Source organism: Sinocyclocheilus rhinocerous, unplaced genomic scaffold (genome assembly GCF_001515625.1).
Source record: "Sinocyclocheilus rhinocerous isolate Xijiao unplaced genomic scaffold, SAMN03320098_v1.1 scaffold90, whole genome shotgun sequence".
NCBI classification, from domain to species: domain Eukaryota; kingdom Metazoa; phylum Chordata; class Actinopteri; order Cypriniformes; family Cyprinidae; genus Sinocyclocheilus; species Sinocyclocheilus rhinocerous.
In genome coordinates, this window is record NW_015657969.1 from 1,092,846 (window position 1) to 1,119,709 (window position 26,864).

At 36.6% G+C, this 26,864-nt stretch overlaps 3 protein-coding genes and 1 non-coding gene across 11 annotated transcripts in view; 2 read left to right on the forward strand and 2 right to left on the reverse strand.

Annotated features, from left to right (window-relative positions):
- Positions 1-795: 795 nt before the first annotated feature.
- Positions 796-7,898, reverse strand: LOC107721936 (tripartite motif-containing protein 55-like). The gene is made up of 8 exons (XM_016530170.1): positions 7,671-7,898; positions 7,182-7,351; positions 5,538-5,715; positions 5,292-5,387; positions 3,345-3,578; positions 2,627-2,649; positions 2,429-2,553; positions 796-1,203 (listed from the first exon to the last, which is right to left on the reverse strand). The coding sequence occupies exons 1-8, from the start codon at positions 7,788-7,790 to the stop codon at positions 1,043-1,045; spliced, it is 1,107 nt and encodes a 368-aa protein (XP_016385656.1). The 5' UTR covers positions 7,791-7,898; the 3' UTR covers positions 796-1,042.
- A 2,543-nt stretch (positions 7,899-10,441) lies between these two features.
- trnay-gua (transfer RNA tyrosine (anticodon GUA)) lies at positions 10,442-10,527 on the forward strand. Its single transcript is given in 2 exon segments — positions 10,442-10,478; positions 10,492-10,527. It is a non-coding gene; the product is annotated as a tRNA-Tyr (tRNA).
- Positions 10,528-11,197: 670 nt separating this feature from the next.
- On the reverse strand, positions 11,198-17,855 carry LOC107721861 (dnaJ homolog subfamily C member 5-like). Of its 3 annotated transcripts, none has more exons than XM_016530033.1 (6): positions 17,443-17,855; positions 16,534-16,591; positions 16,224-16,288; positions 14,232-14,445; positions 12,955-13,129; positions 11,198-11,534 (listed from the first exon to the last, which is right to left on the reverse strand). In XM_016530033.1, the coding sequence occupies exons 2-6, from the start codon at positions 16,573-16,575 to the stop codon at positions 11,449-11,451; spliced, it is 582 nt and encodes a 193-aa protein (XP_016385519.1). In that variant the 5' UTR covers positions 16,576-16,591; positions 17,443-17,855; the 3' UTR covers positions 11,198-11,448. The 3 variants fall into 3 exon arrangements, with proteins under 3 accessions (XP_016385519.1, XP_016385520.1, XP_016385521.1); XM_016530034.1 differs by having other exon boundaries at positions 16,224-16,276; positions 16,522-16,591; XM_016530035.1 differs by lacking the exon at positions 16,224-16,288 and having other exon boundaries at positions 16,469-16,591.
- A 5,872-nt stretch (positions 17,856-23,727) lies between these two features.
- Positions 23,728-26,864, forward strand: part of LOC107721883 (high affinity cAMP-specific 3',5'-cyclic phosphodiesterase 7A-like) — a 43,977-nt gene continuing 40,840 nt past the window's right edge. For 3 of the 6 annotated variants that reach the window (XM_016530076.1, XM_016530077.1, XM_016530078.1), the window contains exon 1: positions 23,729-23,959. In XM_016530076.1, coding sequence (XP_016385562.1) covers positions 23,822-23,959 — 138 coding nt within the window. In that variant the 5' untranslated portion in view covers positions 23,729-23,821. Of the gene's footprint in view, positions 23,960-26,864 lie in introns of all 6 variants that reach the window. The other 3 variants (XM_016530079.1, XM_016530080.1, XM_016530075.1) reach the window with 2 other exon arrangements.

Sequence of the window (26,864 nt, forward strand, 5' to 3'; positions counted from 1 at the left end):
CAGCTTATTGGTGGAGAGGAGACAGAGTGATGAAGCCAATCAGCAGATATGGGGATTGTTAGGAGGCCATGATGATCAGAGGCCAATGGGCAAATTTGGCCAGGATGCCGAGGTCACACCTTTTTTAATGACCACAGAGAGTCAGGACCTCAGTTTAACGTCTCATCCGAAGGACGGTGGAAATGGGTGAAGCACATCTAAATTTGATCAATAACTCAAATGTGAACTAACAAGGCACCTTATGTTTTACGTAGCACCACAGACTCAGTTTCACTAGGATTCATTCATTGCAGAAGGTGGAAGCCACACATGGTGAGACGAGAGTTGTTTTGGGGTTGTGCTCCCTGGACCTCATTAAGTTGGTTGTAGCCATTCTCTGTGTGAAGCCAGAAGCACATCCTGTCACTGATCACCCTCCAGTGGGCCAGAATATATGGATTATGCAATGTGCTGGCATTGTTATTTCAGCTCGACCACCGAGATGTGCGAGCAACACTTGTTTACACTTCGCCTACAAGACCAGGGGAAGACAACCCTGTGAGCAAAGAGATGTGGCGATTACTTCCACGCTTTGCCACGGATGTTTCTTCATGTAGATTAGGCATCTGCTGTATATGTGACACACCAATGCTTTTGGAACTGAACTGGATGTTGGTTTGAATTAAATCTGTTATAAATGATTACACTACATAAGGGTAACCTTTTATTTGATGTTGACGTTTCTAAATATGAAATCCAGAGAATATTTAAAGCGAATCATATCATTCATAACTCAAACACCACTGCTGTGCCAACTGCAATGCAAATACCATGCGAACACTCCCTACGCAGTAAACAACACCACAAATATTGGAAGGGTTTCTTAAGTCATCTCCATTTATATTTAGTCATCTAGTGACTTTTATTAAGGAGTTACTGAAACAGAAACAGTAACAGTATCTGAAAGTCACTGGTAAAATAGTCTGTTTTAAAGATTAAGGTGTCCATATTGTTTTGAACAGGTTGCAAAATGAATGTTGGATCAATATTTGTGTTTGTGAAGTTATGATGATGTGGCGGGTTTGCGTGTGCTCAGGGGTTGTGGGGGAAGAAGGGACGGAAGGGCTTTATTCAGTGAATCCACTTCTCCCGAGGCTGTTTGCCCTGCCCGGCCGTCCGCATCGACACCCACCTCATCCTCCTCCTCCTCCTCTTCATCATCATCTGCAAACAATGAGAGTTTAAAGGAATAGTTCACCCAAAAATGAATTTGCTGACAATTTGCTCACCCTCAGGCCATCTAAAATGTAAATGATTTTGTTTCTTCATCGTAACAGATTTCATGAAATTTAGCATTACATCACTTGCTCACCAATGGATCCTCTGCAGTGAATGGGTGCCGTCAGAATGAGAGTTCAAACATCTGATAAAAACATTACAAACTGATAGGCTGGAGTCATCTGGATTATTTATGGATTATTGTAATTATCCATAAGTAATCCACATGATTCCAGCCTACCAGTTATCATCCTGTGAAGTGAAAAACTGTGTGTTTGTAAGAAACAATCATTAAGGTGTTTTAACTTTAAAAGGTTGCTTCTGGCCAAAATACTAGTACATAAAAGCTTCCACCAGTTAAAAAGTTCATTGTGTGTTGTTGTAATCTCACATCAAAATCCACTGACACATTTGTTTAGAATTGTTTTTGCTTACAAACAATGCTTGATCTCTGCATATTTCTCTCCTGTTTCAGACGAGATTACCTTTTCACTGGAGGAAGCAATATTATGAATAGAGAACTCGCATTTTGACCAGAAGCAAAGATTTTAAAAATGTTTTAATGATGGATTTGTTTCTTATAAACATGCAGCTTTTCACTTTACAAAATGTTCATTGATGTCGTGTGGATTACTTGTGGATTGTGATGTTTTAATCAGCTGTTTGGACTCTCATTCTGACGGCACCCATTCACTGCAGAGGATCCATCGGTGGGCAAGAAATGTAATGTTAAATTTCTCCAAATCAACGAAGAAACAAACTCATCTACATACTGGATGGCATGAGGGTGAGTAAACTTTTAGCAAATTTTCATTTTTAGGTGAACTATTCCTTTAACATATAAAATGGAAAAGTTGCATTTTCTCAAACCAATCTGAACGTGAAGATACCATCAACCGCATACTGATCACATACAATACTGACAATTTTTAGCATCACATTTCTAGTGGATTTTAGAAAACTGACTGGCAAATCTGTTTAATATATACTTGCATTTGAACTGGTTGCTCGTTGAGTCACAATCTGAAAACATGCTTAAGAGGCTTCTGAATAGCACATGAAAATGAAACGTTATTTTCTTAATCAATTCAACAAGCTAACCTGATTTAAACCCACACATGTTGATAGTTGAAGTTGAATCAGGTTAATGAGCATTTCAGGTGAGCCGTACCTCTGGCGAAGTCGATACTGCGTAGGGCCCTGCCCTCTATTTTGAAGCTCACAGAGTAATGATCCATGTTCTCATAGCCACGCTCCACTCTCTCCAGGTGCGAGGTTTTTGATGCCTCTTCAATTCTAGCAAACAAGAAATCAATTTGTGTGTTTGTTCAAAATACACATTAATGTTGCAGAAAGAATCAACACTTACTTTTGCAAGAGGGGTTTGGCATTCTGTATGGCATGTGTAAGAGAAAAAGAGATTTATTTCACAACAAGATAACACAAATTATGTATAAAATATATTGAATTTCTACAGGGTTCCCACAAATTTTTATCAATCTTTTTTTTTTATTATTTTATTAATTATCTCATTCATCGCTATTGAATTCATGGCTTTAAACAATTATAATTAATAGTGTATGAATGCCTCCAATAAGACCCTCAACAGACAGACTTATATTTTCATTCTGGTTTGCAGTCATGTTCTTCTCGAAACAGCATTTGCAAAAATAATTATCATTATTTTATTAATTATCTCATTCATCGCTGGCATGGATTTCCATGCCAGTCTATTGAATTCATGGCTTTAAACAATTATAATTAATAGTGTATGAATGCCTCCAATAAGACCCTCAACAGACAGACTTATATTTTCATTCTGGTTTGCAGTCATGTTCTTCTCGAAACAGCATTTGCAAAAATAATTATCTAGATGATTAAATATTTTAGAGCAGAGCAAACAAGAAAACAGTATATTTACAAAAGGTATCCATTTCTCATTTCCATGACTTTTCCAGGCAGTTTTTTTTTTTCATAAATAAGATTTTTTTTTAAATAATGTGTTTTTTAAAAATAAATAAATATATCAAAAGTTTTCCATTATTGGGTTCATCCTGTTTCTGTAATCTGTTGTAGGTATAAAGGACCCGTAAGAAAACAGCCATCTCAGGTTCTTCCATTGTCTGGATTCCTGTCTCCATGATTTTGGTCATGGACTCCAGATGATCTCCATACTTCCTTGTGAGGCCACGTATGTAATTCAGTTTCTCTTCCTGTTCGGCGTTCACTGTCAGGTTCATCTGTCTCTTCCTGTCTTCCAGGATGGCGTACAAATGGTCAAACTTTTCACACACCTTGGATTTTTGTCGCCTGCCATTTTCCTGTAAATATATAACAAATGTAAATATAATATAGATTAAAATACATTCATGTCCATAACTGTACAGTATGCAATAGATATATTGCATATATATTTATATTATATACAGTACTGTTAAAATATTTGGGGTCAATTACAGTTTAAAAAAAAAAAAAGAAATTAATATGTTTAATCAGCAAGGATCAATAAAATTGATCTGAAGTGACAATAAGGATTTATGTTTATAAACAATTTATAATGTTACACAATTTCAAATAAATCTGTTCTTTTGAACTTTCTATTCTAACCAAAGAATCCTGAAAAAAATGTATCACAGATTCCAGAAAAATATTAAGCAGCAACTGTTTTCAACATTAAAGGGCTCATATGATGCTGCTAAAAAGAACATTATTTTGTGTATTTGGTGTAATGAAATGTGTTTATGCGGTTTAAAGTTAAAAAAACACATTATTTTCCACATACTGTACATTATTGTTTCTCCTCTATGCCCCGCCTTTTTGAAACGCGTCGATTTTTACAAAGCTCATCGGTCTGAAAAAGCAAGGTGTGCTGTGATTGGCCAGCAACGGTCCTCCATAAAATGTGCTGCATACATCTAAATATTTGGGTCGAAGTGTTCTGGAACAGTGTTGTAAATACAACTTAACCACTGATTTGTAGTCGTGTCCTCTTTTGGAAGACCAAACAAAGTAGTTTCGCTTTCACAACGAAACACACGGCGGGCTAGAGTGAGCAGAGGCCGGCGGATTCGACGATTATGCAAATCTTCCGAGATAGTGATGTAGATATGTGGGGGTGTGTTAGAACGAGCCGTTTTAGGTAGGCGTGGTTAACTCTTAACTTTTATAAAGAATATCTCTTTGGTTTTGAGACTTTAGTGTTTGCAACTTTACAGATCTTCTTTATGCACCAAGAGCTTGTAACACTCCAAAGAGAAAGGAAAAATTGAAATCGCATCATATGACCCCTTTAATAATAAGAAGAAATGTTTCTTAAGTCGCAAATCAGCATATTAGAATGATTTCTGAAGCACCATGTGAAGACTGGAGTAATGACTGCTAGAAATTCAGCTTTGCCATCACAGGAATAAATTACATTTTAAAATTTATGAAAATAGAAAACAGTTATTTTAAACCATAATAATATTTCACAATATTTCTGTTTTTGCTATATTTTTGGTCAAATAAATGCAGCTTTGGTGAGCATAACAGACTTCTTTTAAAAACCTTTAAAAATCATACTGATTCCTAATTTTTGAGCGATATATAGCATATTATAATTTTATTAAAGAATGACACTTTGTAGGCTACTATTGGGCGATTGGAACACAGCCGTTATGTTTGATGTAAATCACTAACTATGGACCACCAAATTTTAAGATTAAGGTTTAAAATGTTCTCTGTAAATCGATAGTTTGACTTCCTGTTTCTTTCCTTCGACAGAGTCCAACCCTCAACCTTGCTCACAATGACTTTCCATCAGAGGAGCCATATGTTTAACAGAGATGGCTCATTTCTGCTTGCTTGTCAATCATGGAGCCTCTGTGAACGCAACTGTGAGGTCTGGAGAGAATCCAGCTTCCTGCCTGCCTAGCTTGTCAATGCCAGAGCGTGTGTATCTTTTGTCAGAGGAAGCGTTCTTACGTTCCTCATCAATAATCCTGCTCTTATGCCAGGCTTTGGGGAGGGAGAAGCCCCCACACAGGGTGACTAACCTCTATGGTTCTGCAGGTCTCCTCCAGCTGACTGATGATGCCTTGGATTCTGTCATTATTGCCCACCATCATTGCTATTCCATCCGAGAGCTCTGTCTGGAGATGAGGATGTGCGTAAGCATATTAACACACAACTGTAAAAATATATGCTGCACAGACAAGCACATACACACTGACGCAAACTCTGGTGTATTTATGCAAACAAACATAAATATTACTATGCCTCAAAAGTGCAAGAGGTTTTACCTTTTGCGTCTGGTAAATACTGTTAAGAGGGGCCACTTCACAGTCCTTATGGGAGCCAAACACTTTACACATAGAACAAGTGGGAACGCTGCAGGTCAGGCAGTAAATGTTGATTTTCTCGTCCTCATGGACTTCACACACTGGCTGGTCAACCTTCCTCTCGGGAGAAGGTCTGCTGCTTTGGAGAATATCGAATACATGAGTATCAATGTCTGACATCTGAGGTTAAACAATATAATAAAACAGTTTCTAAGGTTCAAAACCTTTCGGCTTTTGAATCAGATATGGACAGGACTTCAAATTAATGCTTAATGAATTAACTATAGAGTTCACTAGGCTACATTGCGGGTTTGCTATGCATGTCACTACACCTAGGAGACTCAACACTGACTGGTGGAACTAAAAATAAGTTCGCTGCCAGCTGACTGTCATCCTTGGCCTTCTGACCTGTCTGAGTCACAGGTCTTGGGAGCCACATGGACGCTAGGGAATCTGTCTATTGCAGTGCAAAACACTGACTGATTTATAGAGCTTTAAAACATGAATCTCTCATTCAAAAGCAAAAGAGTTCATAAAGCAAAACGCTTAAGTGGGATGCAAAGTGACAGGGCGGTGGAGAACTTAATCGTTCAGCCTTGGGGAATTTCATTCTTAAAAGCATGTCTGCTCCTTTTTTTTTTTTTGGAAAGGAAAAAAAAAAGGTTTCTTCATGCACTTTACTAAAAGGCCAAAGGATTATTACCTCTACAATAGAGCTAACTATGGAAGTCCATTTCCAACACATTAAAAAAAATCATGCTTTGGTAACCATAGTTACAATATGTAATTATAACATTATAATATAATTAGTCTTAATTTTGATTTATATTATCTAAATTTTGACTTGTCATAATTGTAAAATGTCATCTCTTAATTTTGAATTTGTATGTCATAATTTTGACTTTTTAACTCATAATTATGACTTAGTATGTCATAATTTAAACTTTTATGTTAATTTTGACTTTTATATCAATTTCAGAAACTCATTTCCACCACACAGGAAAAGGAATCATTTAGTAAATCATAATAATGATATAGAACGTTTTTAAAAATGTCATAGTTATGACATTTAATGCCTTAATTTTGACTTTTTATGTCAAATTTCAACTTTGTATCTTTTATTACTTTTTATGTCATAACTATGATTTACCAAAGCATGATTTTATTTTCTTATGTGGTGGAAAAGGGCTTCTATCTCTAACTGATAATAATAGAAATCATATTATTTTAGACATTCATTGATTAAATGTTTTGAGTCTACAGAGCTCCAGACTAAACAAAAATTAATAGGAAGTTATTGGCTCCTAAACAGAAGAATTTATAAGCAATAATATTATATAAGAATACCATGTATTAATTCTTTACAACAAAACGCTGTTGAGAATATGTAAGGAGATACTAAACAGAATGATGTAAATCTCAGGAACCATTTTACTCACAGTCTGGAGCTCTGGGCTCTGTATTTGTACATTTCTCTTCAACATTTTCATCTGTTTATCCAGAAATCATCTGTTCGAGACTTTTGAGGTATCACACAAGGGATCTTGTTAAACCACGTGGACATCCTATTAGAGCTTCCCGAGGTGTTTGTTACCCAGCTCTAACCTGATGTACTCCTGTTTGTACATGTCAATGATGTTTTCCACCAGAAGGTTTCTCTGCAGACCGTAGACTCCATGGCGGTCCAACACAACTTCATGCCTGCAGGATGGACACCTGAAACGGCCACCTGACGCCACTGTGCCTCCTCTGGTGGGAAGGTATGGATTTGAGGACTGTATAGGAAGTGTGAGACAGCAAATGAATAAAACATCTAATTTTTAGAGATTATTGATTGTTTATTTACATATATTCATATATTTTAGCTTTCTGAGTAAGGTACTTCTCAAATAGCCTGTGTTTAAATAAAAAAGGCGAATGAGGTGAAGCAACACTCTTGATAACCAACTACAGTAAAATAAAACGTAATATATAAAACAATTAATATAAAAAAAATTCTAAAAACCTCCACACCACTATAAAAATATTTATTTGTTTTCTAAAACGTGGTACATAAATATTTTTGTTGACAAAGAAAAAAAAATGAAACTTTACCTGAAAAATGTCATTAGCACATTTCCGGCAAAGATTGTGTTGACAAGGAAGAATCACAACCGGTTTCGTGAACATTTCCAGACAAATGGGACAAATAAGCTGCTTCTCCAAGCTGTCCATCCTGATTTGACGAGCTACGGATTCACTGAAGTTGAGAATGAGACCGTTTGGGATTGAGAAAATTAAACTGTCCCAGTTCTTGTACACGGGGTGAAATCAGGCCCTCTCCATTGCTCAAACGCCTGTCTGTACCCTCTATAATGAGGCTTGGCATTCCCCCACGCCAAGGCCCACTATCAGTGAGCGCTGTTTTTAGAAAGCCGCACGTCAGAGGTTGCCGTGTTTATTTGCCCATATAGGAAAATGATTAACTCAACGTGCATCTCTTCAACGCAATAAACACAGGATGTCTGTAATGTGCCAGTTCACTAGGATCTAGTTGTGGTTTCTTAATAAGAGGTTTTAATAACCGCCAGCTTGAATGGTTTTGGGACGTGACCTAAAGTCAACAACGAGTTAATAATATTGAGAAGCAGTTCTTCTGCTACAGGTAACAACTCTTTCAGTAATTTAGTAGGTACAATATCTAACAGGTATGTTGTTGGTTTAATAATCTTTAGTTTTATTTCATATGCATATTTCTTGTTATTATATCATGAATCGATGTGTCCGAACTTTTCACTTTGATAGCGTATCTGTAGGCTAATGTTAAACATTCGGTTACATTATTTTGGCTTTTCAGTTTTGTTATTATGAAACGATAATGTGTCGATAACTGGCGTAACTTGAGGTTTGTGCTTTCTAATCAAATATGAGGATTATTCAATAGACAAATATTATATATATATATATATATATATATATATATATATACAGTATATATCACCTTTTGTCTAGAAATTACACGTTGTCAAATCAACCCTCTGGTATTGTTCATTTGGGACTCGGAGTCACACTTGTGTTGTTGGCGGTCAAAAGTGACCGGACACCTGAAATGTTTTTTTTTTTTTTTCAGTGAAATCAATGTAATATATTTTTGTTCAATAATATTGTTTCTTTTTTATTTTGCATTTTGAGAGAATTTCATGGTACTATTTAATATTTATGCAACAATTATGATACATTTTTTCATTGAAAATAATACAAACATTATTTTTCTAATATTTTTCTATTACTTTTCAGTTATGGCTGTATTTCATGTTAAAATAGAGACAATGCCTTTATAATCCAATTTTTGAAGGCAGATTAGTGCCATCTAGTGGGAGTAAAAAAGAAAAACATCTGCAATTTCATGGTTTAGGCACTAGATTTCTATATATAATTTATAAAATGCTTATAAATTCTCTAATTGTTTTTAAACATAAATACTTTTTTTGTTGGGGATTTGGATTTATATTTAGACATTCTCAAAGACAACATTTTGTAGAGGTTTAGATTTTTTTGGTTTGAAATGTTGGTTTGAAATGTCAGTTTTTGCATTAATTTGACTACAGTCAAACCTGAACACAAAGACATTTTATTACACATAACATCAAAGTTTAACAAAAAATGTAATAAAAATTAACAGGAATGCTTTATCAGAGGTTAATCAATCTGATTTCTACCTCTTCTTTGAGACTTCTGGCTCAATTTTGCCATATTAAAGCCGCCTTTCAGCCGCCTTTCCACTATCTCCGACAAACGACAAGCGACAGACCGGAAGTCATTCATTTCCAATGGAGAGTAGTGCGGGAGCTGCGTGGAGTTCCGATCATATACATATGCGGAAAATTCGGATCCGATTTGAGCTGCGGATGCGTTAAAATATTTGAGCTTCTGCGGCTAGACCGTATGCGAACGGCCGACCGGATGTGATGTATTCTATTAAAAACTGTAGTGTGTAAGGTTAGAATTACCAATATTTTGTTCACTTTACCATTATTCTTTAAACACTATTTCTGTAAAATGGTGCTTTAGAATAATTATGGCAGAAATAATTATTTTATAATTATTAAATCATTATTTACAATGATTAGCCCCATAAAACGTACTCGTGTGCAGTGGAAAGGCGGCTTTAAAGGCGGCTGAAGCGACAGACCGGAAGTCATTCATTTCCAATGGAGAGTAGTGCGGGAGCTGTGTGGATTTCCGATAAATATTGTTACTAATTTTCACTAATTTTATTTTACTAATACACTTATTTTCATCAATAATCTAAATATCATCTAAATATATGTCCAGCCCCTGATTTTATTCACAACCGTCAGCATGGCCCATACATAAATTTTTGACACCCCTGTTATAGAGTGTCACCCCTTCCTTGCTGTGCACTTTTTTTTGCATCGTGATTGATTTGTAGATTGTACACACAAAACAATCTCTGTATTTTTGCGTATTTCCCATTCATTTCTAATGGCGGTCATTTTTGACTGCGAACAACACAAGTGTGACTATTTATTTTACGACCATTTAGCTTTTTCGATTCAAGTCCACGATTTTTTTGTGGTCACATAGTGACTGCCATAAAAGTCACTGAGTTGCTTACCATTCCGATGAAGTAGAGATTTTTTAAAATTTCGAGATATTTGTTTTTGCGGTCTAAAATGACCGAATGGCACCAGAGGGTTAAGGACGAAAACCAACGGCATTTCCTGGTCTTATCTTACAGAAATCTACATGTGAATAAATTACTTGTTACAGTTCTTTTTTGCAATATATGTATATTCATTTTTAACCATATTGAATTACTTTACCCTGTAAAAAACTCAAGATCGATCAACTAAACACATGCTCCTTCGATAGCTCAGTTGGTAGAGCGGAGGACTGTAGAGGAAGCGCTGTAATCCTTAGGTCGCTGGTTCGAATCCGGCTCGAAGGAAACTCATTTTTTAAATTTACACTCAGTGGAGTTCACAACATCAAATGTTGATTCAACTGCAAACAAAAAGTTTGAAAGCAGACCAAATGGCTCTGTGCACATCACATTGCATAAAGATTTTGTGAAACAAGGAAGATACTATACCTAAATTCATGTAGAGTACTTTCACAGGGCAAATAAAACGTGTTATTTGAAACCAGTTAAATATATAGAAATATCTGAATTTATGTTTTGAAAACCTGTAAGATATGCACTCAAACATTTTATGATTTATGTATTTGATTTGCATATAACATTTCACATGACTCACTTTTAACATAGACAAATTAATAAACTTGATGTGTTGCATATTTGTCATACATGGAACAGGTAAGATTTCAGTGATAGTACTGATAAATGTTTTAAATACTCAATAGACAGGTTTACATATTTATAATCAATAAATCCAATTAATTTCAATCTCATACATTTTAACTAATTGAAGTTAATTGAATATTCCACAGCTATATTTTAACCATGTTCATACTGAATAATTGTAATGAACAACTGAATGAATGACTGACAAATATCCATCACATTAAGTTTATTAGTTTATCTTGAAAATGTTTAATCCAAGTGGATGAAAAGTTTATATGTAATTCAAATTCATAAATATTAAATTTAGGCTTGGATATTTTTTGGGTGTACATTTCTTATTTAAAAGAGAATCATTCATCAGTTTTATCACATTAACACTTTTAATTCCACATGAAGCATAAGAATAATATAATATCTGTTATTTACAGACAGCATGGCTAAACAAAGCTTAAGAAGTTGAGTATTTTTAGCTTTCTCAGTCCTGACATAAACATTATATTGTAAAAGACAACAATATATTCCAAAAGAATTTTAAAATTAATATCTATCATGACTCTTTTGCTTTTAGGTGTATGTTCTGTGTCCATCACCGATCAGCTGGGTCTTCTCACTAGCATTGGTTGGCTGCAGCACAATTGGAGTGTCGCCATCTGGAAAACCACAAGCACAGGTAAAAGAGGTCACATATGATCAATATGAAATATACTAGAGGTTACGCCGTCTAATGCCATACCATTTCACACTCCTAATTGAACTTCCTGCTGAAATGAAAAGTGTTTTGTATGCTCCAAGGACGTCCCAGCAATCTGCCGTTAGCCTGCCCCTGCTGGCTGCACTTTTCTGACCTCACTGAGCTGGCTCAGTATCACTGGTTTGAAGGGCAGCCCACTGTCCACTGGCTTACCTAATGCTCAGAGTTTATTTAGCGGTTTTCTGATTCTAAGACCACAGGGGTGGATTTTTAGACACTACTTCAGCTATGAAACAGACAAAAATATGTTCTCAGGTAGACAAAAAAAATCACCTAAATTATCTGCAAAAATATTATTTAATAATAAAAAAAATTTTATATGATAGACTAATATATAATATTATTTTATGAGTAGGTAACACTAAAAGAGTAGTTTTTAACTACTGGCTGTATGACTTCTATGATACATTGTTCTATTTTATTGTGTGTGTGTGTGTGCTACACTAATATAATAATAACATTATTTTACACGGTAGACTAATATATAGTTAATATTATTTAATGTGTAGGTTGCACTAAAAAGAGTTTTCGAGATGTTTAGAGACTACATGAGCAGGATATGAAGTGTATATGAAGATAAAACAGGTGCCTACTTCCTTTATTTTATTAGTATAAAATATTTTTTTACATAGACGTAGCTAGAGACTAATATAAGACAAAACAGGGCTTCTTTTTTTTTTTTGTCTGTACCATCTCGCATGCAGGGAAAGAAAACACTGTTTATCTTTGTTGTGAGAATGCTATAAAAAACTAGTATGCAAACACACTTTGAGAAGTGACTCGGACTGTAATTATCATTTTTGTGAGGGACTGCAGCACAAGATGTAAAACACCTCCTACAGCTCACTGGCAGAACAACAGCGTATTATATCCAAACATCTGGCTCCAGAAGTAGTAGTACCAACTATTTATTTTAGTAAGTATAGGGAGTTATTACATTAGTTGAACCTTCTTAAAAGCTCTTTTCTCAACTGATAAGCCATGATCTGCTACATCAAAGCTTGTTGTTCTTTTTAAGTATTTAATACATTTTTTAATTAGAAAATTATCATATTATTTTGACATTTTATTTTAGAACGATTCCGTTGCATAATATGCAATATTTAAGTCTTTCCGCTTTCCATAGAAGAAACTATTTTGAAGACTACCAGCAGTAACATTTAAGACATTTAGAAGATGCGACGCAGTCATTTTGGGATGCGTTCCTTTATATCCATTTTTTTTTTTGGCTGCAGAGTGATTGAAGCGTGTTCTGTGCTCATTTGCCATTTTAAAACTGAGTGTGACCGCCTAAAGAACACATCAGAATGTCCTTTTACCTCTCTCGTTGTCCGTACGGATCTGCTCCTCCAGGTCTTCGGGAGACACATAGAAGTCCGGGTCCTCTTCTCCAGGTGTGTGTGGTTTGCATTTCCCACAACAGCAGTTGAAACAGCAGCACAGACAACAACAGAAATAGCAACCCGTCAGCAAGCCACAGATGGCAAACAGACCCTATAAATGAGAATGTTCAAAATCAGACAGGCACACAGTGTCAGGGTTTAGTTTAGATAAAAATGCATTCAAAATTTCAACATTACAGTGTCTTTATTATATAATATTACAGTTATATCATTTAGTTGGAAATATTAAGTTAATACATAACAATATAATTTATTTCAGTAGCAAAAACAATATTAGCAAAAGCAATATTTAACCAATTGCTAATTAAATACATGAAGTTTAGTAGTATTGCTCAGTAAACACTTACATAAATACACTATAACATGAATACTATAATGTAAATATAAAATATAGCTATTAAGTGAGTAGGTGCATTTGTATAAATTAGGATACTTCTTTATTGACTAGTTAATTTTGCAATATTATTCTGTTATTTAGCTTTCATTGTAAACATTACAATAGTCTTTTTTATACACATTTTTGGGTAACACTTTACAATAAGGTCTCATTAGTTAACCGCATCAACTAATAATGAGCAATACATTTGTTGTAGTATTAAAATTTTTTTTTTTTACGTTACTTAATGAAAATACAATTGTTCGTTGTTTAGTTAACTGCATCAACTAATAATGAGCAATACATTTGTTGTAGTATTTACATTTTTTTTTTTACGTTACTTAATGAAAATACAATTGTTCGTTGTTAGTTAGCTAAGGTCCATTAAAAATTATGAACAGATGCAACATTTTAAATTAATAATGTATTCGTAATTTTTTAAGTAAGATTAATACATGCTTTAGAAGTATTTTTGTTTATGTAGCTAATGTAGTTAACTGATGGAGCCTTACTGTAAAGTGTTAACCACATTTTTGTTATAATAATATTCAAATATTTAAACATGGTTTCAAGTATATAAAATCAAAAATGCAAGAATAAAACAGACAAGTGAAGAAAAAAAAATCACATAATTAGCTGTAAAAATATTAATATGACCAATACATTTTTTTTAAATGGTAGACTAACATATAATGTAATTAATATTATTTAATGTGTAGGTTACACCAACAAGAGCAGATTCCAAGGGTCAGGTCAGGCAAAAATTGTTCCCTAAAGTGCTAATTTTTAATGTTAAAAAAAGAGGATGATACCGCACCTTTGCCCACCAGCTGGAGAGCATGAAGTACGTGTTCACATTCTCCTCCCCAAACTGCTGCGACACATACAGACCCAGGGAGCCGTACTTGTCATAAATGTTCCTCTTAGTGACGTCAGACAGCACCGCATGAGCATTGTTGAGCTCTTTAAATTTGTCAGTGGCATCAGGGTTCTCGGGGTTCTTGTCAGGATGATATTTCAAAGCGAGCTTCCTAAAAAAAATAGGCGAAGACATTTAAAAATGAAAAATTGACTGCAAAAAGCTTCACCGACCTGAGAATCATATAGAAGTCTTAGGAATGAAAATGTAAAGAACAGACGTTGACATTGCTGAAAGAACTTAAGATCAATGTAAATGTCAGGAAGCATATTTAAATGACCTTAGAAATACAGAATCTCTGCAAGAATGTGCACTTTGACTTTTTTTTTTGTATTCCCCTAAAGAAAGTGACATAAAACAACCATTAGCATAAAAAGGGAAACAAAAATACTTCTGGACTCGCACACAGTAAGAGGAGACTCATTAACATGTGCCAGTTTAAAATACTGTCTGTCTGTTTGATGATCTCAGCAGGGTGTGATCTTTAGCGACTAGCTGTCTTATGCGCACGCTGCTTGACCTGTCTATGTGTCGGCAAGACCGCAGACCCCATTAGTGGCTCCAAAAGCTTCTCGGCACATGAGGGGAGGTGAAGAGAAGAACGTCACCAAGCCTGACATTTTTTCCCATTAGAACCAGCAGTGCATTGCAAATGTCTCTGTCTCTGACTCAGTTCAGGTCTGTTCTGAATGAATGCCAGCATGTCCAAACTCTGCGCAAACACTTTTCAAACGTCTCAGCAGCAATAAGGAAGAGTGTGACATTTTATAATGCTGTGAAATGTAATATTCTTAAGCTCAAAATGGTTGTGGATGATCAGATATCAAACTATAAATATTTATAGTATTTGTAAAAGGCGGAGAAGTTTAAATCTATTAATACCCAAAAAAATAGCCAAGTATTTAAATCTTAAAATCATTACATGAACATAGTCTCTTTTTTTTTTTTTTTGCTGAACCAAAAACAAAACATTTAATCTATAATTTATAATGCTCCGAGCACACGCGCTTGTTAATTTTTGATTAAGCCAATGGCGTCTGCAAGAGTTGTGATGATTATATATTCATTAACAGCAAACAAGTGCTGTTAAAATACTAACCATTTAAATGCCTCCTTGAACAACATGTAAATTAGAACAATTAGACTCTATAATTGTTGGAACATCAGTTTGGTCTTAGAAATGAACTTGTCTAATGAAGCTCTCCAACATGTTGCCTTCATGTTTTAGCATACAAGATACAGAAACAGCACAGGTTGTGCATAAATTGCAGCCTTGGAAAACTATATATATATATATCATACTAAATACAGAAGCACAAGTTGCACATAAAGCAGCCACGGAAAAGAAAAATTTATTTTGATACATATATATTCTCCTATACTGTATGTATGACAAAAAATTATGCTATGAATATTTTTTCTCTAGGGTTTTCCAGGTTGCCCTGCTCTGCTGCAGCATAACGTTTAGTTATACCAACTGACAAGTGAGACCAACAAGTTATGATGTCAGCGTCAAGATATTACCACCAAAGGCAAGGTTGGCACGTTTTCCATGGTGCTATGTAAATTATAGTGCAGAATCATTCATGTACACGTCGTGCACCCCTGAACATGCTCTTGTATCTAAGATTCCTTCTTCTTTCCTGATCCCAGTAAAATAAGGGATGCCATCTGTTCAGCATAATGAATATTTTAGTTTTGTGGAAGTCATATTATATTCATGCAGCTCCACTGCAACTGAAGGCTGAGATTATAGAGGAATGAGTCGCAGTTTGGCACTTTCTCCATCCTTTGCTCCCTTGTTCACACCAAGTAGTATCCAAACTTCTTACCTAGTAACCAGAACCAGTAAATGCATTGGGACAAATAGGTATGAGAATCACGTCTTACCTGTAGGACCTCTTGATGTCATCATGGGTGCAGTTCTTGTCAAGGCCAAGAACCTGGTACAGGGCCTCTCCATTCATGCAGCTCCACTGCAACTGAAGCCTGAGATTATAGAGGAATGAGTCGCAGTTTGGCACTTTCTCCATCCTTTGCTCCCTTGTTCACCCCAAGTAGTATCCAAACTTCTTACCTAGTAACCAGAACCAGTAAATGCATTGGGACAAATAGGTATGTGAATCACGTCTTACCTGTAGGACCTCTTGATGTCATCATGGGTGCAGTTCTTGTCAAGGCCAAGAACCTGGTACAGGGCCTCTCCTGATGTAGACAGGGCCCGTTGCCTTTGTTCAGCCATGATCTTAAACCATTACCTTAACATCAAAAGAACAAAGAAACAGTTAATAAATTGTATAAGACAGTAGGTCATGCACAGTTCTCCTGGATGGTGAACAAGATATAACCCAGCTATTAGTTTTTGGTTCCCAGAACGTTTCGGGAATGTTATAACAAAATAAAAATGGTTACAAATATATATATTTTAAAAAAACAAAAAAACTAAAAATAACCATTTGGGAATGTTCTGTGTAGGTTCTCTAGGTTGTCACACACACAAAAAAAGCTCCCTAAAACTTTCTGGGGATGTTAGTTTGTGTTTATTAAAAATAAAACCTAAAAATACCCATTAGGGAACATTCTGAGTTGGTTCTCTTTAGGTTGTCACAAAAGGTGTAAAAAACAAACAAACAAACAAAAATACTCCCTACAACGTTCTAGGAAGGTTAGCTTTTGGTTAAAATGAAACAACAAAACATTCCCAGAACATTCTTATTTTGTAATCCAAAAAAAAAACAAACAAACAAAAAATAACCAAATGGAAAACAAATGAGGAACGTTCTGTGTTTGCAGCGAAATGACGTTTGGTTTGAGACTTACAACGTCACTCTTTCCACATCAACCCAGACACTGCAGAGAAATATATGTATACCTGTCCAAAACAAGAGTTTGACATGGATACTCTGATAACCTCCAACCCCCACCCCTGAATAATTCCATCTTTTGTTATGAGCCTTCATAGAATATTAACTAATTTTAAGGATTATACAGCCTTTATTTCTCTATTGAGCTTTACAATGGCTGACTGCAGAAGTAAGAAGCAAAAAATGGGAGCAATCACTAGTGCAATACTGCTCCAAATCCCAAAGAAGATCATTAGTTTTCTTACCTGGTAACAGACTCCAAACGTCAGTCCTTCTCCAGGGCAGGTAGACAGGCTAATGGAGACAGATTCCTTCTCTGAAGGTAAGTAGATTACCAAGGAGATGAATTATACATGGAACTAGTCATGAGCTCAGGTAACTTCAGGCCAGTTTAACATGGTTACCAACAAGGTTCATTAGGTTTCAGTGCCTGGTGCTTGAGCAGAGGGTGGAAGCTTGTGATGGAAGATGTTTTGTAGGGGAATGATGAACCCATGTTATCTGCAATAACTGACTAAACCTGAACGATGAAGACTGGAGAGGATAAAAGGTTAGGTTTCATGTCTATACAACTTTTATCCATGTTGTGAACGTGCATGAACGCCCTTGATTTGATGCATTTTCTTGCTGATGCACGATCGCCATCTTGTGGTGTCCTTCTGCAATTGCTGTTTTCAATACCATTGCGTGACAAACGCAGTGACGTCCAAATCAGAATCAGAATCAGAAAGAGCTTTATTGCCAAGTATGCTTGCGCATACAAGGAATTTGTTTTAGTGACATAAGCTTCCGGTACACAGAGACAACAACAACGCACAGACAATAAAAAATAAAATGAGAATAAAAAATACACATATGTAAATATAAATAGTAATAAATTGAAAAATAAATAAATTTTATGTACAGTTGTGCTATAGATGGAATGGAATAGAATAAAATGATATGCAGGGATGTACTAGGATGGAGGTGGTAACAAATAAATATAAGGTTATTGGACATTTTTATTGCATAATGCACATTTTATTGCATAATGTGGCAAACATTTAACTGTTCATGAGGTAGATTGCCTGGGGGAAGAAACTGTTCTTGTGCCTGGCTGTCCTGGTATTTGGGGCTCTGTAGCGCCGGCCAGATGGCAAAAGTTCAAAAAGGGGAAAACTTGGATGTGAGGGATCCTGAGTGATTTTCTGAGCCCTTTTCCTCACTCTGGATGTATACAGTTCTTGAAGGGTGGGCAGGGAAGCACCAATAATCTTTTCAGCAGTCCGAACCGTTCTCTGTAGGTTTCTGATGTCTGATTTTGTAGCTGAACCAAACCAGACATAATGAAGTGCACAGGACAGACTCAATGACGGCTGAGTAGAACTGTTTCAGCAGCTCCTGTGGCAGGTTAAACTTCCTCAGCATGCGAAGGAAGTACAACCTTTGTTGGGCCTTTTTTACAGTCGACGTGAGTGTCCCACTTCAGGTCCTGGGAGATGATGGATCCCAGGAACTTGAATGTCTCCACTGCAGCCACAGTGCTGTCTATGATGGTGAGTGGGGAGAGTGCAGGGGGGTTTCTCCTGAAGTCCACTATCATCTCCACTGTTTTGAGTGTGTTCAGCTCCAGGTTGTTAAGACTGCACCACACAGCCAGCTGCTCAACCTCTTGTCTGTAAGCAGACTCGTCACCTACCTGGATGAGACCAATGACTGTAGTGTCGTCTGCGAACTTCAGGAGCTTGACAGAGGGAATCTGTGAAAAGATGGGGGCCAGCTGGTCAGCGCAGGTTTTCAGACAGGCTGGTGTCACACCGTCTGGGCCTGGTGCCTTGACTGGTGCCAAATGCATATTCAACGCAACTACTTTGCTTGTGCAAAAACTGCAAAATATAAAAGTCGTATAATTAGTTGGGTCTTAATTAATAAAAATTAAAGTTTAGAATGAACAGCGTGACCGCCACATTAACTCATGTCACAGAATGTGCGCATGCTCTGTTGTCAATAAACTATTTCAGCAATGTATTCCAATATGCTAAAATGAACGATGTTATTCGTATTTTGCTACTGTATATTGCAAGGGAATAAAGATTGATTATTTAAAAATATTTGTGAACAAACTGAACAGTTTGTTTACTAAAAAACAAGATTTTATCACATTCTTTATATTCATTATCACAATACTTTACCACAATGCTTTATCACATTTTATGTGAACACTAGTCAATGCATTAAACTAGAATGCTACTTAAATAACATAGTACGAAATTACTAAAGTTAGAATTTAACATTTATCATTTTGTAACTCTAAAGGGGTACTATAGTAATGTAAATTGTATGATGAAAATCTGACCAAACCAGAGATGGTGTCAAACATAATTTATTTACTGAGCTACATAATTTTATCCACACATTTTTGTTTGTTTGTTTTCTCACAAATATAGTATGTTCTAAGTTTTCAATCTTTTGATGCCACGGCGGACCCCTAAACATCATCATCCTTGTGCAAGTGACCCCATCCTAAATTTTAAAAGGCAGCTATATATTTTCATATTTAAACAATTTATGCTGTAAAAAAATGTCATAAATTTGTGTAAAATAAATTAGGAAAATATATACTTTTTCCCTACTCACAGTAGTAATGTTAGATGTATTATTTATTTATATTATATATTATAATTTATATTATTTTTCAATAAATAAGTAAATAAGTAATTTCGTTTTTGTCTAGACTTTTCTCTGGACCCCAGTTTGAAAACTCTTGTTCTAAAGCCAAACAAACAAACAACAACAACGACAAGAAAAAAACTAGCACTTATCTTCTATCACCACAAGATGGCAACCGAGCACAAATTTTATTCTACCAGGAGTTAATGGAAAAACTTGCATACTTGTTGTATAGATAGTTTTTAAAAATCTATTACACTCTTTTCACTTGTCATTTTTAAAATGTCACTCAAATGCAAAAAGATTGCACATTCCTACATCTGTTTAAATTATGCATAGAAATTGTATGGGGGTTTTTTTTTTTTTTTTTTTTACAAAACCACATGCAGCAGTCAAAACAACAGGGAAGTTACCAGTGGGCCAGTTGACGTCAACCAGCAGTATCAATTATGCCGGAGCTCCCCTTGTTTATGGTTTCCTCATGACTGCTGCATAGCACAGGGTCGCATTGCAAGTGGATACATGGAGTCTCAAGGGGAATTAGCAGGTGTGCTGCTCACCACCCCTCATCATTGTCTCCTCAGGAGGCTGTTCCTGCAAAGCCCGTCTGCCTGGGGAACGGCATTTGTGGCAAACTAAGCCTCAGAAACAAACCATTAATGAAATGATTGCCCCTCAGTCAGGAAATGTGAGACTCCCAAATGAGCAGCACACGGGGCCTCCGGTTGTGGATGGGAAGCGGTCCTTGACACTGATTAAGCGGTACTGTAAAAGTAAATGAATGAACAGATCCGTTAATAACTACACAGGCAGATATAGGCATGATGCCAGACGACTTATCTTGTTAAGTGTGTTGTGTTTGCTTTCTCTGTTTAGTCCCAGTGTTTAAACAAAACGTATAAGTCACACTACAACCAGTAATATATCAAGAGTCAAGATTTTGTATAATATTTCCAAGAAGTTCTGGTGTACACTGGGGTAAAGCACTCTAGTAATCTGTGTGATTTGGCAGTATATATTCAGGATGCCTAGAAACGATTTAGGACTGCATGGTGTGGGGTTTGGTTGTGCAGAATTGTATTGTGAGCGGTGGGGAGGGGGTGGGACGGAGCACTACTGGCATATGGCCTCTGTCGCCATGGCACTGTTCACTATTGTCCCCTGGTCTCCAGCAACTGAAGTTAAAACATTTGCTAACATTGCAAAGCTTTACAACCTAAATTTTGGGTCAACCAAAAGTGGGTTCAGTGGGTTGAACTTGATTATTTTGCTTCTAGCTAAATGTCTGCTTATGTAAATGTTGTGATTGCAAAAGAAAGGATAATGGGAAGAAAATGGCTCTACACTTTTAAAAATAAAGGTTCCAAAAGGGGTTTTCGCAGCGATGCCATAGATTAATTTTGGTTCCTCAATAAACCTTTCAGTGAACAGTTATTAGAAGAACCCTTCTTTTCTTAGTTTGAATAACATTTTAAAAACCTGAAGAATATTTTCCACTATAAAAACCTTTTGTGCAATAAAAAGGTTCTGCACTATTAAAAATAAAGGTTCTTTATTGGGATTGATGGTTCCATGAAGAACCTTTAACATCCACGGAACCTTTCCATTGCACAAATGGCTCTTTATAGTGGAAAAAAGGTTCTTTAAATTATTAAAATGCTCTTCACACTAAGAAATAAATGGTTCTGTTAAGAACTGTTCACTGAAAAGTTCTTTGGTGAACCCCAAAAAAATGGTACTTGATGTGAAAACTCCCTTTAGGAACCTATATTTTTAAGAGTGTAGTGTTAAAGGTTATTTATGGAACCATAGATGCTAATAAAGAACCTTTATTTTTAAGAGTCTATACTATTTGGCTCACACAGTTACCTTGAGGATGAATTTCAGTTAGTAAACATAAGTGTATATTTTTTTCACCTTAATATTTTTTGTTGAAACTGTAACAGACCATAAACCTTAGTTCATGATTATGACTTTGTGAAGTGTGTTACCATGCAAATTGTACCTCAGCACAGTGTGATATGAGACTGCTATTATGACTATGTGTTGTTATACAATTATCTGGTAATGCCTGACAACATGCTTATTGTTTAAACTTACAAAGTTCTCTGTGGTACACTTATGTCTGAAGCAAACAAACACTCTAAAGGCAAATCTGGAAGAAAGAAATGAATTCATGTGTAATATACTATGTGTGATCACACTCACAAAAGAAAAAAAACTTTTCTTTTGAGCATTTCTCCTCTGCTTGCTTATTAATCTAGATGTCAGATAAGCCTGGCATTTTATATTACAAATATTGTTGGCTTTCTGACAAATTGCTTCTGTTCCTCTTTTGTAAATCTCTTTGTATAAAAGCATCAACTAAATGTGTAAATGTAAATCACGCCATTACATGCTACAGTAACATGAAAATGACATTTAGTTCACTGGATTATATATCCATTCCATTTGATTGCCAGGTTTTTTTACCCTGCTAAAAAATATCAGCTTAATCCAGCATATGATGGTCTGGTGGTCTTAGATGGTCTCTCAGCATGGTTTTAGAAGGGTTTTAGGTTGGTCTGGGCAATCATTGATCAGGCTATGAAAGCTACTTAAGCTGGATGAAGACGTGTTTTTCAGCAGGGTCCTTAAAATGAGAAAGGAAAAAAACCATGACGAGTGAAATGTTCTTTTTCAAAAAGAAAAAAAAACCGTTTACTCATGTGTTTTATTATTAAGAGAAGTTAACAGTGGCTCATTGCTCACGAATAACTGGATGACTCATGCCGAGAAAAGGTAATCACTGGCAATGATGTAGACAGACCGGCTGCAGGGCAAACCCCGTTGTAGTGGAATACCCTTGTTGAGGTCCGTACAGTCAGTGAACGAGTGCATAAATCAAGTCTTGAAAGCATCGCCAATGAGATTCGCCGTCTCAAATTCGCTGCACGATGTAGTCCAATGGGAACGGGCGTTACATAAACTGCTGCACGCCTATTGGCTCAAAGAGACGAGGACGTTTTACGAACGCTTTCTGTACAACCCATCTCTTTCGCAGGTGGTGCATGTTCGGAAACAGCTTGCAATGTTCAGGACTAACTGAGACTGTCGTATGTAATAAGCGTAATTTATTTCAAGTTTCGCGTTTTCTTTTTGACACTGACCGAACAGCATGTGCCAACACACGCACGGCTTAGTCGCGGGGCGTGTTTTTATTCCACCAAGGCCACTTTCTTCTGGTTAATATAGGCTACAGTGCTGCATTGAGTGTGTGCTGAATTACGGGTGCTATCTGTGTGTCTGCATTGAGAAAAAAATGAGAGAGGGAGAATAAATGTTCATGCAGCGCAAAGCTTGAATGAAATCCGTCGTTAAACGGATACAAGTTCACGTACATTGATTTAGATATTCGCAGGATCTCCGTTTTCTCCTCCAAGCATCGGCATCGGGGTTTGAAGTGGTCATGCCTTTTGTTTTAATTTGGGAGACAAGACTGCGGAGCCATTTGCACGATGATGATGATTCACGACTGGACGGAGTTTAAAAAATGAGGAAGCATTTTTTTCTAAAGATACTAAAAAGATAGAGGAGAGGCCTCGTCGTCCCGCAGGCCGTGATCTGTGAATGGGAAAAGGGAGAAGAAAGGAAGAAAAAACGAGCCTGATGAATAAAAATCGAGTGAAATGGAGCACGAGACACGCGCGTGGGGAAATATGGACCATATCAATAATGACGGCGGTGTGCGCGACAACCAGATCGATCCAAACAAAATGAAGCACTTCGCCTCTTGAGCATTTAAACTGATATTTTTTTTTATTTCCAATTTAAAGGAGAGGGGATTCCCGTGCTTTTTGAGAGTTGCAAACAGCGCTCAAGTTTCATGCAAGTTCTCCTCTCCGCCTTCTTTTGATTCCTTTGATTATTTTACTACTTTTTTTTCGGCGGGTTTGAATTATTTTTGATCCGGATCCATAGCGTTGATATTATTCAATGGAATTATGTTATCAGTTACCGGTTTTGCCTCTAGACAGGCCGGTTCCCAAACATGTTCTCAGCCGGAGGGGAGCCATTAGTTTCAGCTCCAGTTCCTCTTTATTCGGAGCCCCCGACCCGAGGCAGCTGTCACAGGTAAAGAACAAAACATTCTGGCTGTGTGTCAAAACCTAGCGAGCTGCCTACCTAGAGAATCAGTCGCGCGTTCCGAACGTTCATTCGAATCTTTTCGGAGCATCTAACTATTCGAATGTTCGGAATGCGCAAATGATGCTCAGAAATGCTAACTGTAGAATGAATTTAACAGTTCTGGTTCCGATTTACTAGTATAGATTGCTATGTTGATTTAGTGCTTTTAAAGAAATATTTGAAGAAAGAAAATATAATTAATGTTGCTTTCATTGCTCCGTTATCAAATGACTTTTTAATGAATGATAACACATTTCATTCATTTGTTTATTTTATAGAACACCGCAACAAAAATCATAATGTGTCTTTAACTACTAGTTATCATATTAACTAGTCACTAACCACAAGTTTCAGGTGCTATAAGTACAGCATAACTTGCTTGTTTTCGAGTTGGACATGGCGAAAGTAATTAGCGAAACTGGTTAATTCAGCAGCCATTCAGACTGATTCATAAGTGCTTTTGATTCACTAAAAAGAACCGGATCATAAGAGTCATTCTCTGGGCAATCGGATTAGGCCACTGTATGTTTCGTGATGTAGATTCAGACTGTTTTAGGGAGGTGTACTTAATACACATTCGTGAACTCTCAACGCAACCGAACCTCTTGAAAATCTTCCAGTTCCTGTATTTTTATTAATTGAACCGGTTCTTGGTTCTCACCCCTACTAGGTAGGCAGCTCACAAGGTTTTGAGACGAGGCTCGATTTCTGTCCATACTCAATTATTCTTGTGCTTGTTCGGGGTCTTGATTTATTTACTCAAAGTCCCCAAGTGTCAGGGCTTGACAAGAGACAGCGTTATTTCCACTAATTGTCTGTTGTCGCTGTCATACTGCGGTGTTGGCAACACTAAATATGTTTTGTTGTCCCTTTGTGCCACATGCTGACAGTCTTTTCAGGCTGAAAGTGTGTCACTCTTCCCCTCACACACACACACACACACACACACACACACACACACACACTGTTTGAATTTGCATCGGGTAATTGCTGCTACCTGAATAGGGTTTACTGGTCATAGTGGGCAAGCGGGGTCTTAACGTCTACAGACTTCTGATCTCATCGTCATGGCAACCAGAGGCTTGTTACACAGCTACCGCTCTTGACCGGCGTGTGTGGGAAAGTAAGTCCGCATACGCGGGGAAAATGGACGGATTAGAGCTTTAATGTTGGACGCAGAACACCCACGCAGGCTTTTTATGCGACGTCCATAATATAGGGTACTCAAAAAAACAAATATGCCATAAACAATCCCCCAGACGCAGACTTTCATAGTTGAAACTCTCTCTTAAAGGGATAGTTCACCCAAAAAAGTAAATTCTGTCATCATTTACTCGTCCTCATGTCATTCCTAACCTGAGTTTCTTTCTTCTGTTGAGTACTGTAGAAGATATTTTGAAAGATGTTGGTAACCAAACAGTTTTTTTTTTGAAGCCATTGACTTCCATATTATGGAGAAAAAAAAAATACAATGCTGCCATCAACTCATTGGTTACCAACATTCTCCAAAATATCTTCTTTTGTGTTTCAGGTGCTATAAGTACAGCATAACTTGCTTGTTTTCGAGTTGGACATGGCGAAAGTAATTAGCGAAACTGGTTAATTCAGCAGCCATTCAGACTGATTCATAAGTGCTTTTGATTCACTAAAAAGAACCGGATCATAAGAGTCATTCTCTGGGCAATCGGATTAGGCCACTGTATGTTTCGTGATGTAGATTCAGACTGTTTTAGGGAGGTGTACTTAATACACATTCGTGAACTCTCAACGCAACCGAACCTCTTGAAAATCTTCCAGTTCCTGTATTTTTATTAATTGAACCGGTTCTTGGTTCTCACCCCTACTAGGTAGGCAGCTCACAAGGTTTTGAGACGAGGCTCGATTTCTGTCCATACTCAATTATTCTTGTGCTTGTTCGGGGTCTTGATTTATTTACTCAAAGTCCCCAAGTGTCAGGGCTTGACAAGAGACAGCGTTATTTCCACTAATTGTCTGTTGTCGCTGTCATACTGCGGTGTTGGCAACACTAAATATGTTTTGTTGTCCCTTTGTGCCACATGCTGACAGTCTTTTCAGGCTGAAAGTGTGTCACTCTTCCCCTCACACACACACACACACACTGTTTGAATTTGTTGGGATTCTCTTGGACAGCCCTCTTGCAACTTGTTACTCAGTGTCCATTGGGGAGATTTAGGTGTTTTTCTGCTGCTCTAACCAGCTGAATGTTTCATCTGGTGCTTTTAACCCTGTAAAGCCTGACATGTGAAATAATAGTCAGAAAGGTCTATTTTTTTATTTTTATTAAACCATTTATTGAACCCTTTGTTAACAAGTTTGTATATGTGTATGTGTTGTATCACATTGGATGCATCAGGCTCATATAGTGACAGTCAGTACGTTTACATGGACAACAATAATCCGATTTTAATACGATTAAGACAATACTCTGATTAACAATCTACCATGTAAACAGAGATTTTTGATTACCTTAATCCGGCTAAAGTCATATTTGAAGTAAACAGAAATCGAATTAAGACACGTGGAGTATTCCTATTTTAGTCGCATTATTGATGTGCAGTGTAGACATGTACACACCTTAATCACACTGTTGTTGTCGTGTAGGACTTTTAGCCGCATTTTACGACTAACATGTAAAACGGGAACATGAAAGGAATATTCTAAAAGCAACTCATGTAAACACCATAATCATAATATTGGCTTATTTAGAATAAGGTAAATAATTAGATTACTGATGTCCATGTAAACGTAGTCACTATGGAGCTCACACTAGTGAAAGAAAAATACCTCAGCGACCCAAACTGAGCAAAAATATGCAATTTGGTGCAGATGT

Excerpts from the sequence above, each read along its gene's own strand:
- LOC107721936 (XM_016530170.1), bottom strand. The coding sequence starts at position 7,790 with ATGGACAGCTTGGAGAAGCAGCTTATTTGTCCCATTTGTCTGGAAATG. Across the intron at positions 2,650-3,344 it reads AGATGGCTGTTTTCTTACGG|AATGCCAAACCCCTCTTGCA; the intron begins GTCCTTTATACC and ends CATGCCATACAG. Across the intron at positions 2,554-2,626 it reads GCCAAACCCCTCTTGCAAAA|AATTGAAGAGGCATCAAAAA; the intron begins GTAAGTGTTGAT and ends CTTGTTTGCTAG.
- LOC107721861 (XM_016530033.1), bottom strand. The coding sequence starts at position 16,575 with ATGGCTGAACAAAGGCAACGGGCCCTGTCTACATCAGGAGAG. Across the intron at positions 13,130-14,231 it reads TCTCCAGCTGGTGGGCAAAG|GGTCTGTTTGCCATCTGTGG; the intron begins GTGCGGTATCAT and ends TCTCATTTATAG. Across the intron at positions 11,535-12,954 it reads CCGTACGGACAACGAGAGAG|ATGGCGACACTCCAATTGTG; the intron begins GTAAAAGGACAT and ends GTGGTTTTCCAG.